General features: G+C 44.5%; 1 protein-coding gene across 1 annotated transcript in view; it reads right to left on the bottom strand.

Moving 5' to 3' along the window:
* Positions 1 to 9,337, bottom strand: part of AKAP12 (A-kinase anchoring protein 12) — a 112,825-nt gene extending 103,488 nt beyond the window's left edge. Inside the window, exons 1-2 of the mRNA XM_027551846.1 lie at positions 9,233 to 9,337; positions 8,568 to 8,909 (exon numbers count right to left, since the gene is read on the bottom strand). Coding sequence (XP_027407647.1) covers positions 8,568 to 8,729 — 162 coding nt within the window. The 5' untranslated portion in view covers positions 8,730 to 8,909; positions 9,233 to 9,337. The remainder of the gene's footprint in view (positions 1 to 8,567; positions 8,910 to 9,232) is intronic.
* Between the last annotated feature and the right edge of the window lie 2,766 nt (positions 9,338 to 12,103).

Raw genomic sequence — 12,103 nt, 5'->3', positions numbered from 1 at the left:
TACCATAACTGCCTGCAATTCTTCCCATTATCCTCTTACAAACATTCAGCTCCTTCATATGCCCTGTGCTTTCCAGCCTCCTGACTAATATGGCCTTTATCTGCTTGTGACACTTGGCGAAATCGTCTTTTCTTTGCACATCGGCTATCCAGACAATTCACTGAACAGACACGTACCAACTAAGGGCAGTTCTGTTGCCTGCCCAACTTATTTGAATCTTTGTTATTGAATCTTTCCTCTAAAGCTGGAGTCCCCAACCTCCAGGCCCGGGACCGGTTATCTGCTGTCGCATCAGTGATGGCGTTAGGTTAGAAATAAAGCGCACACTAAATGTAACGTACTCGAGTCACCCCAAACCATCCCCCCCCCACCCCCGGTCGGTGGAAAAACTGTCTTCACGAAACCAGTCCCTGGTGCCAAAAAGGTTGGGGACCCCTTACCTCACCTAGATCATGAGGTGCTCAAGGATAATGCTGTGTTATTTACCTCCTGAAGCATCTAGAACCAGGGCCTTTCATAGCGTAAGTGGTTAGGAAATACTTGAGTGATTATTTTCAATGAATAATATTATTATATACCAAGAAAATAAATTCACTTCTGAAGACAACACAGGCTCCCCACTTTTTAGTATGTATCTATTTATTCTCTGGTGGCTCACACAATAAAGAATCTGCCTGCAATGCGGGAGACCTGGGTTCGATCCCTGGGTTGGGAAAATCCCCTTGAGAAGGGAACGACAACCCACTCCAGTATTCTTTCCTGGGAAATCCCATGGACAGAGGAGCCTGGAAAGCTACATACCATGAGGTCACAAAGAGTTAGACACAACTGACCAAACTAACACTTCCTTTTCACTAAACTTACCATAGCCATGAGACCAGGGCACGCCCTAACAGTACCTGAAGATGTAAAATATACAAATATTTCAAACCATGGATCTGCCATTAGAATCGATTAGATTTTTAGCTACTCTCTTAATGCTTTTAACAACGTGTACAAATAAACAGAGTAGGAAACATTTTAAAGTAAAAGAAAATCAATAAACATATATGTGAATACGGAAACTTGAGACTATTTAATCAATGGTACTGGAGAACAGTGTCCTGTATGGAAAATGAATTTAGACCTCTTCCTCTAGACAGAAAATTATAATCCCTTTTAATGGAGCGAAGAGACGAATACATGAAAGGGAGCACTTTGACTCTTTTTTAAGCACCAAGCTCTTGGATTTCTCTCTTCTTTGTATCCCCAGTTCCAGGAATACAGGAGCCAGCAGAGAAATGTTAATGAAATCAAGACAGAACGGCAACTACGTGGTGAGGAAAGCCAGACAGCCCTCTTCTGGGCTCATCCTCAACGACTTGGTTAGGTGTTAAGATCTCTTCACCCGACATTCAGCCCAGCCAAAGGCCATAAATGAAGCCAACAGCTACTGCCTACCAACTCAAGTGACGTTTTCAACATGATAAATGAGGGACGACAGTTAAGAGGCATGGGGCGAGGGGGGGAACAAAAAAGTTAACGTTGACAAGTAGATCCTGGCTCAGAGAAAAGAAAAGAACATTGGATTCCATACCTATTTACCTTGAAGAGTACATTCCATTAAGAGCAATACTATTAATTTTAGCAGCATGTATAGTCTCAAGACAGCAGAATAAAGGAGTAAAACTATGTCGGGGAGAGGTTTCCCTTTATTTTTTCCCCCTTGCTCTTCTGGAAGCCTCTCTGCCACCCACATGAGTGCCAACATCACTCAGTGGGTGCTGCCGCCACCTCTCCATTGCCTCCCTCAGCTCCGACACCCCGTAATCCACTTCCAGACAACGGTGACCACACCAGACCAATCAGGACCCTGGATGAGCATCAAGGCTACAAAATCTCAGATGCTGGAATGGCCTGGGATTCTGATAGAATCATCTAGAAGGGGGCCGGGTGGGGTCTTTAAAAAGCTCCCCAGGTGATTCAACTACACAACCAGGTTTGGGAACCACAGAAAATGTAATCTCTCCAGATGCCCACAATTTGCATGCCTGCATATAACAAACAGCAGATGGGCCACTAATTTATAGTAATCTCCCCTTCCTAAAATTTGGCTTCTCTCATTTACACATCATGAAGAAACTGCAGGGAAGACAAAACCCTTTGAACTTGAATAAATACTTGCATTAAGAGAAGCCTAAGTGTCCGGGAAAGACGCTGTAGTTTCCAGTGCTTTGAACACCTACGTTTTTCTGGGAAAACATATTTATTCCAGTTAACAGAGCCAGGCTGTCATTTGTTATGAGAACTGAGAACAGCGCCCAGGGGAGGGGACTACTGTTTTCCCAGGAAGTGAATTTCTACTGCCCACAATTCCTGATTCCAACATTTCATGGATCAGATGTATGAAGAAATTTCTGGCAACTGGATGATTTTAGATTGTTCCCAGAGGAGAAATTTTTAAATTGATAGCTAAAGAAGTAGGTCATTGCAAAGTCGATCCAAGCAAATAAAATTAAAGCCAGTTTACTAATTTGGGAAGGAAAGGGAACAATACCTCAGCCTTGTTTTTATTCTAAGCTTGTTATTTCCCAATTCTGATTAATTTCTGGGAGGGGAAAGTCTTTTAAAATTAACTATGTTCCCAGGTGGCTCAGTGGTAAAGAATCCGCCTGCCAATGCAGGAGATGCAGGTTCAATCCCTGGGTCACGAAGATCCCCTGGAGAAGGAAATCGCAATCCACTCTAGTATTCCGGCCTGGAAAATCCTATGGATGGAGGAGCCTCGTGGGCCACAGTTCTTGGGGCCACAAAGAGTCAGACACGACTAAGTAACTGAGAACTCAACAGGTAAACAAACTATAGCCTATAATGTTCTGAAAGTCAGTCGAGTTCCTGATGAAGTGCTGAACAGAAGAAACGCATACAATCAGTACACCTGACAGGGCACTCAACTTCATAACTAAAAGTGCCCTGAGGGAATCCAAGGTGCCAACTGAGGTACAGATTGGCAAAGACTAGAAAATCTGCTATCCACTGAGGCATGGGAAAGTGAGTGTCGATCTCCACAGAGCAGGAATGCAAAGTGGCTGAATCTCTTTGGCAAGTAAATTTAGCAAGGATTATCAAAATTTAAAATGCATAGAAATCCTATGATCCAGCAACCCTACTTTCAGAATCTCTCCGAGAGATACATTTGCACACGTACAAAGATGTCTGAACTAGGATATTCCGTGTGCCAATTTAGTATAACAAGACTAGGAAAGTCTAAATATACACACAGGGGATTGGTTAAATCATTGTGGTACTTCAATCCATACATAAATGAGAAATTCATGTAGCCAATAAGACCGAAGGGAGATCTTTATATTTTGATGAAAAGACAGCCAAACCCTAAAGTTGCAGAATTTATGTGTTGGGATCTCATTTGTTAAAAGGAAAACACAGGGCTATTCTTATTCATACACTTGCACAGGCATAAAGGTTTTAGAAGAATATGCAAGAAACAACCAACATTGATTTCAAACTGTTGTTAACAGTGAGTACTTCAGGGGTGGGAGGAATAGGATACGTTCCCTTTTTATCATCCTCTACAAATTATAAGTTCTCAACCATTAACATTTTTAGAAAAACAAACCTTAAATGAATCTTGTCTGCAATGACTTTAAATAAAAATCATTTTAGGGACTTCCCTGGTGAACCAGTAGCTAAGACTTTGGCTCCCAACGCAGAGGTTACCGGCTCAATCCCTGATAAGGGAACTAGATCCCACAAGCCGAAACTAACAAGAGTTTGCACGAGGCAGCTAGAAAAAAAGATCCTCTGTTCTGAAATGAAGACGTTAAGATTCCAAGTGCCGCAACTAAGATACAGGGCAGCCAAATAAATAAATAAATCATTTTAATAAGAGTAAGCAAGTGCTTTTGATCATCTTTTAATAAAGCCTTTATGATTCAAGAATGATGCTGTCAGGCCTACAGTCAGATTTAAATAAATAAACTTAATTATTCATAATAAAACATATACATGTATATATAACTGAAATTATTACAGATTAATATCTTCACCTTAATCCTTTTATTAGATGTACTAACAGGTAGGATCACAGGTATAAACCCCTACTCTTACATTCTTTAATAAGGTACTAACTTGCAGGAATCAACCAAAATCTAAACAGACAAGACAAATAATTATAATTATAGATTTTAAAATAGTTTATTGAAAATAAGCTTTCATATTCACAAGATATAATGCATCTCCCTCCCAAACCCAGCTTTTTTCACATTTTTCTTTAAATTATTTAAAAATGAAACTTCTCCTAAATTATAATTTTTTAGGGTATGAGAGAACTAAGAATTAGCTTCAAGGATATTTAGTTTTATAGTTTTCTTGCACTAAAAGTACCGAAGTATTTTTCTCACGTCACTAACTGCTGTAAGTTCTAATTTCTCACTTCTTGAATGACTATAACATAAAGAATTATATTTAGCTGATTTTCCTTTCGTTGGTATTCTGTAACACTAAACATTTGTTAAAATGATAAAGAAAATGAAATCATTTCTTAATGCCTTTTAAAACAGAATATTTTCTTTCCATTTTATTAATTATCTTATAAGATACCAAACTGGAATCATCCTTTTAATGTAGTCTAAAGTGATCCTGGCACAGAGATTAGTGGGCACACACTGAATTCAGAGAGGATGCACATTTGGAGGCTGTCCTTCGCCCAGGGAAGTATTTCAAGTGGAAATCTCTGCTGATCTGACACATCTAAGAGCCTAAAAGCCTATAATGGATTCAAAGGAAGGCAATGCACCCCCCACTGGCTCTCAGACCATCTTCACACCCACAACTCCAATCTCCAGACTGTGTTCTAATCAGCAAGTAGCACCTCTTATAATCTGAGGGAAATTCATATACAGGCAGCCACACCCAGAAAACATCACTCTGTTAACATATAATTCTTTTGAAATCTTAAATTCTGGCCCTTTCCACGTAAAACCAATGACATAATCACATGACAGCCATCTCTAGTCCCATCTTTAGTAAACACGGGGCAAGTGGGAAACAGCACGTACCCTAGGCTGGGACGGGAATTAGGAAATGCAGCTGGCCGACTCAATTGTCTGTTTAATGCACCAAAGGTAGAGACATCCTTAACTCATCAGGACAATAGACTCTTCTATTTGCATGCATCTATTTGAGTCACAGCTCTCGCAGCCAAATGGAACCACAGCTTGAAGCGCTGACAAGGGTCTCAGTCTCCCCACCCGCCAGGGACGCAGGCCTTACTCTGTTGAACTGAGAACTGTTTTATTTCCAGCTCTAAGTTACTAAACAGAAAAGACAGAAGGGTTAATTTAGAGGATTGTGATTGTCCAGATTTAGCCTGGAGCTTGGCTCCAGAGATCAAGATGTGTCAGAGAAAAGGAAGTTTGTCACTGGCCACCACCCGATGCCCATACCAGAATGAAAGCAGGCAATTGAGGAATAACATTTGGCTTTGTTCACCACCTGTGTTCAGGTGGTCTAATCTTCTGTACCCTGCAAACTCGCAAAATTTAACCTGGAAAATAACCGATCAAGCCATTTTGCCTCACAATTAACATATAAAGATTGTAAAAGATTGATCGGAAGATAAGACTCCTTCTATTTCCATTAAAATACATCACAGATAAAATCAGGATTTGTCTCAGCGCATCTAAATGTCAGGCTTGTGTAATCAAGTTTTACCGGGGGGGTGGAGGGGGGGCGGAAATCTGCTAATAGCCTTTAATTAATGATCAGCATTCTGCTAGGGGGAGGGGGATGTATTAGTCTAAACCTCCCCAGATGTCCACAGACTCAATCAAAAAAGCTCAAGATGTAATTCATCACTAATTCAATGTATGAAGTGGTCTCATTTGAGCCACTTGCATTTATCATGCATTTGTCTACTTGAGATTAAAGGCAATTTGAAATGCAATGGTAAACAAGCCATTCTAAAGAAAAAGAAAACTGAGTTCCCAAATCTTAGTTTTCTGCTAGATATTCACCTGGTCTGAGAATAACCAGAACTGACGTTGACTGAGTCACTATCTGATAAGTGAGACAGATCATGATGATAAAGTCAAAGAAAAAGTAGACGGTTGTTTATCTGTTATACCCCAATACAAAATTAAAAGTTTTAAAAAGAAAGCAGATGGACCAACGTATTCCTCAACTTGACCGTCTCCAATCAAAATCAAGGTGCCAGGATCATCCTACATGCCAGCCACACACTCCATACATGGAGCAATACCTGTTATGAGCAAACCCAGGTATGGTTCCTGCCTTTGTAGAGCATTCACAGCAGCCAGAAGAACACTTAACTCATCAAGTCACTAAACTCACAAACATGGAAACTGCTGGCAAGAAGGGTCCATGGTGCTATGGGAACCCAGAATGGCAGATGCAATTACTCAGAGGTCTGAAATTAGGGTTGAACAGGGTGAAGAAAGGAGACAAAAGCTACATGCTGAATCATTCTTAGAGAGTCCTTTTGAAAAGACTTAGGTCTTCAAAACTTGAGTAATAAATTTTGCTAGTCGCAATGAAAAACTACACGTTTTCTAACATGTACATGTAAGTGTATTGATTTGTCTACAAATTGATAACTGGGCAGTCTGCCAGAAAGTTCAATGATACTCAGGATGTCATTTAAGTAATTTTTTAAGGGAGGTCATCTCACTGTTTCAAGATGGTTGTGACTAGGAAAGAGGAAGAAGGATGATGTTATGGAAGGAAGATAAAGAGAACAGAAAGGAAGCAATATTTTAAATGAATACACAGAAGTTTATTGGGAAGAGAATAAGTACCATATCTTACTGTGAACTGTTACTAAGACCTGAAGGGCTGGTAAAAGCCAAAGAAAAAAATGTTCCCCAACTGCAAGCTTTTAGCAATTATGTCTTAAAATTATCTTTATTACTGGACTCTAAATACTGGTTATGCAGCCATTTTGACAGTAGTTGACATCAAAAAGTGAGATACAGTAAATATTGAAGCATAACTGAGGCACTTCCCTGATGGTCCAGTGAAGTCTGGACACTGAGCTCCCAATTGGGGGGCGGGCGGGGGGGGGGGGGGGGTGCCCTGGGTTGGATCCCTGGTTAGGGAACTAGATCCCACATGCTGCACTTAAGACGTGGTGCAGCTAAATATGTGTGTGTATATACACACACACACACACACATAACTGAGACCTCAAAAGGGTAATAGATTTCTTAAGCATATCTTAGAGAATCTAGGCATTCCAGGCACAGTAGCCACTGCTAAGCATTTACAGCTCTAGGGACCAAGGGTTTTACAAGGAGATATGTTAATGACTAGAGGTAATCTAGACTACCACAGCTAAAAGGTCAAGGCGATGAGGTCATAATTCTGTGATTTTTACCTAGATTTCCGGGTTTTTTTTCCCTTACACTTATACTTCCTGAGACAACTCTTAAAGGTCCTCAAGTACTCTGTATATTCTCAAATTTAACACGTTTCTCTCTCTCTTTTTTTTTAAGTGTTAAGTATGGTTACCCACATCTTCCCATAAAACTATCACAAAATGGGTGGGGTGAAGCCTGGCCAATGAACATACATGCTGGAAAACAGATCTAAAAAACAACGATCTGGACAAGTCACAATCTGGGCGGCTGCAATTGCCAAGAATAAATATTGCAGCCTCGAAGACCTAAGACTATAAAATGTAAAATGTCTAGGACGTTCAGCACTGCTTCCATAGACCGGGACAGACAGGGACTACTCCCTTACGCCTTCGACTGCATCCTTTGAGAACTTTAACTACTCCTCCAGTATTTGTTTATCCCACTGAGTCCAGCGAACTGAGCGAAAAGGAGGACGCCGCCGTGTTTGCGAACCCTGTCATTCCTTTTGGAAATGCCGCGTCGGCTCAGGTTTTCTTTGGCGGCGAGTGAGCTACACCCCAGGCTTTCTCTGCATCGGGAAGGCGGTGTCGTCTGCTTCAGCCGCCTGCCGCAGGAGGACTGGGTACCAAACCCGGTCGCTCCAGACACAGCCGGCAGCAAAGACAGTGCGCTGCGGGGAACCCACGGGTGGCAGAGTCGCCAGGCTGCAACACGCGTCACGGCCCAACAGCTGACTTTCCGCATAGGGAGACGGGGTGGGGGGCTCGACACGTTTGGCCGGGGGTCAGGGCTCCGCAGACACCCCCGCACCCCCACCCCCACCACAGGCAGCTCGCCGGTGTCGGGTTGGGTCCCTCCACCGGAAGAGCGTGGAGAAAGGCTCAGTTAGCGGCGGGCAGCGGGCGAATTTTATTACTGCGGATGGCGCAGTCGCCTCCCCTGGAGACCCACGACAAAGATGCGAGCCCCCCTCGCCGCGCTCGCGGATCCTTTGGTCCCGCCCCGGCGCTAAAACCCTGAAAAGCCTAGAAAGAGGGATTCAGGCTCCCGAGTTTGCAGATGGGCTGGACCGGCCAGGAAGTTACTGCAGGCGGAGATCGAGGGGACCTCCCCCTCCCCCTCCCCCCAAAGACCCCCGCCGTTCCGCCCCACCCTCCTCTCCTCCAGACAGGTGGCCCGGAGCGCCCCTACCTTGGTGGCGGGGTCCGCAGGGGCGATGGCCGGGTCTCCCGGCGTGCCGGGCGCCGCCTCCGCCGCAGAGCCGCCGCCGCTGGGCTCCGGCTCGGCGGGCGTCGCGCTCCCCGCCTCCGGCTGCTCCGGGCTCCGCTGCTCGGTGGAGCTCCCGGCGCCCATGGCTCGTCTGCGGTTCTCCGGTGGCTAGCCGCTTGGTGAACGCCTTCCCCAAATCGCAGGGACGCGGAGAAGAGCCAGAAGCCGTGCACTCGCGAAGTCCCAAGAGCGCCTCAGTCTCCCGCCGTGCTCCTCCAAACCCGCCCAGACAGCGAATGAAGGAGACGCGCTCGCGGCAAACTCCTTAAAAAAAAAAAAAAAAAAAAAAAGCCACCTCTTTGCCTCCTCCTCCTCCCCCTTGTTTTTCCCTCGCTTCATCACATGAGCGCAGCCCCAGACACGCCTTGCAGCAGCATCTCCCCCCAGGCTGCTAGGACCCGACGAGAAGCCGGAGCCCTGGCGAGTCGCCCACCTCGACCCCCAAGGCGCCTCCCATTCCTATCAAGACTGCAGCTAGGAGTCCACCCAGGGGTGCCTCCCCAAAAGTGAGGGGAGAACGAGAAAAGGGAGCCCCCCAGGGGAGACCGGAGTCGCTGGGCGGGGGTGGTTATTAAATGATGGATGACCTGAGGCAAGGCTACTGCTGCAGCCCACTCTCAACCGGCCCAGATGAGAACCTAGATCCCCGTTTTCCTTCCTTCGGACTGCTTGCCTCTGAACATGCGTTCCTGCCTCCTCGCCGGGAGCCGGAGAAAGGCAAGCGCTCCTGGGCTCCGCCGGAGTCTGACCATATTAGGGCACCTCACGTGTCAGGAGCAGGGAACCAAGAGGTTAATGCAATCAGACCACGGATGAGGTGGGCCAGGCGGCCCCACGCTCTCCTATCACCCAGAACAAGTGATATCAGGCGATGCCATCGGCAACACCGCTCCCCTCCTTCCCCGGGGAAACTGGGGAAGTGAGACTGTTACTGGAAATGTGCCTGTCCTTAAGAGCATGATGCTGGAGTCCAGGCCACCTCTCTCTTGCGCACGGCTGAAACAGGATCACACGGATCTGTTCATTTGCCGTCAGTGTTTCTCCATAGATAAAGTCTTTCAATAATAACAACATCAGGGCCTTGCATTCTGTCCCTTCCTACTCCTGAAAAGAAGGCTTGTTGTATGAATACAGCAGGCAGTCGGTATATATTTGAACTAAATGAAAATGTTAACGGAATCATCCGGGAGGTAAGCATGAAGGCAGTGGGGCTGGAAAAAAAAATTAGCCCAGTTTTAACCCGCAACTAAGCGCCTCGGTTTTCACAGAATCTCATTATAAATGAAGAAACTTGTGGAATATTGCCCCAATACTAGATACATACCCAGATTTGGGACTCAGTGGCAGGAGAATTGATGTAAACAGCAGTTGGGCACCAGGATATCTGTGCCTAATTAATTACATGTAGTAAAACGGCCGGGGAGCCATAGGTTAGTTATCCAACATACAATTTTTCTGAATTTATCATTTTATCTGAAAGGAGTACATAGCTGCCACTTTCTCTGGAATCTGTCATTTAAGAAGCAGTCTATTTCCAAAATGGTTGGTTTTCCAAATTTTTAAGCATGCCACCCATTTTGACTTAAATTTTGAATTATTGAGGAAACATTTGAGTACTTTGTACCAGACATTGGGAGTGCACTTTGTGTGTGCAATCACATTTCATCCTTAGAGCAGTACTACAGTAGAGATCCTATTGTTCTCAGGTTACCAACATGGTGAGAGAAAATAGGCCCAGAAAGGTTAAATCAGGCCCTCAAAGATCCACAGCTGGTAGTCGGAAGAGCAGATTCCTTCTTTTGGAATCACTCCCCAACAGGTTACTCCCCTTCTGTGGGAAGCTTCAAAACATGCTCTCTCTTCTTCTCAGGGATGTGGGTGAAAAGTGCATTTAGACCTCACCTAGCATGTTAAGAAGGAAAAATGCTGTTAAAACCTATTTGAGAGTGATTAATGTCAGCACAAAGCTAGTGGAGGTGATGGAATTCCAGTTGAGCTATTTCAAATCCTGAAAGATGACACTGTGAAAGTGCTGCACTCAATATGCCAGCAAATTTGGAAAACTCAGCAGTGGCCTCAGGACTGGAAAAGGTCAGTTTTCATTCCAATCCCAAAGAAAGGCAATGCCAAAGAATGCTCAGACTACCGCACAATTGCACTCATCTCACACGCTAGTAAAGTAATGCTCAAAGTTCTCCAAGCCAGGCTTCAGCAATATGTGAACCGTGAACTTCCAGATGTTCAAGCTGGTTCTAGAAAAGGCAGAGGAACCAGAGACCAAATTGTCAACATCCGCTGGATCATGGAAAAAGCAAGAGAGTTCCAGAAAAACATCTATTTCTGCTTTGTTGACTATGCCAAAGCCTTTGACTGTGTGGATCACAGTAAACTGTGGAAAATTCTGAAAGAGATGGGAATACCAGACCACCTGGCCGGCCTCTTGAGAAACCTAAATGCAGGTCAGGAAGCAACAGTTAGAACTGGACATGGAATAACAGACTTTCCAAATAGGAAAAGGAGTACGTCAAGGCTGTTTATTGTCACCCTGCTTATTTAACTTCTATGCAGAATACATCATGAGAAACGCTGGGCTGGAAGAAGCACAAGCTGGAATCAAGATTGCTGGGAGAAATCTCAATAACCTCAGATATGCAGATGACACCACCCTTATGGCAGAAAGTGAAGAGGAACTAAAAAACCTCTTGATGAAAATGAAAGAGGAGAGTGAAAAAGTTGGCTTAAAGCTCAACATTCAGAAAATGAAGATCATGGCATCTGGTCCATCACTTCATGGGAAATAGATGGGGAAACAGTGGAAACAGTGTGAGACTTTATTTTTCGGGGCTCCAAAATCACTGCAGATGGTGATTGCAGCCATGAAATTAAAAGATGCTTGCTCCTTGGAAGGAAAGTTATGACCAACCTAGATAGCATATTAAAAAGCAGAGACATTACTTTGCTAACAAAAGTCCATCTAGTCAGTGCTTTGGTTTTTCCAGTGGTCATGTATGGATGTGAGAGTTGGACTGTGAAGAAAGCTGAACGCCGAAGAATTGATGTTTTTGAACTGTGGTGTTGGAGAAGACTCTTGAGAGTCCCTTGGACTGCAAGGAGATCCAACCAGTCCATTCTGAAGGAGATCAGTCCTGGGATTTCTTTGGAAGGAATGATGCTAAAGCTGAAACTCCAGTACTTTGGCCACCTCATGGGAAGAGTTGACTCATTGGAAGAGACTCTGATGCTGGGAGGGATTGGGGGCAGGAGGAGAAGGGGACGACAGAGGATGAGATGGCCGGATGGCATCACCGACTTGATGGACGTGAGTCTGAGTGAGCTCTGGGAGTTGGTGATGGACAGGGAGGCCTGGCGTGCTGTGATTCATGGGGTCACAAAGAGTCGGACACGACTGTGCAACTGAACTGAACTGAACTGAACTGAATGTCAGCACATATGAAAAT

The sequence above is a fragment of the Bos indicus x Bos taurus genome, chromosome 9 (assembly GCF_003369695.1).
Source record: "Bos indicus x Bos taurus breed Angus x Brahman F1 hybrid chromosome 9, Bos_hybrid_MaternalHap_v2.0, whole genome shotgun sequence".
In the NCBI taxonomy this organism is placed as follows: Eukaryota; Metazoa; Chordata; class Mammalia; order Artiodactyla; family Bovidae; genus Bos; species Bos indicus x Bos taurus.
Note: the sequence above shows the minus strand (reverse complement) of the source record. Positions and strands in the feature narration are given on the sequence as shown.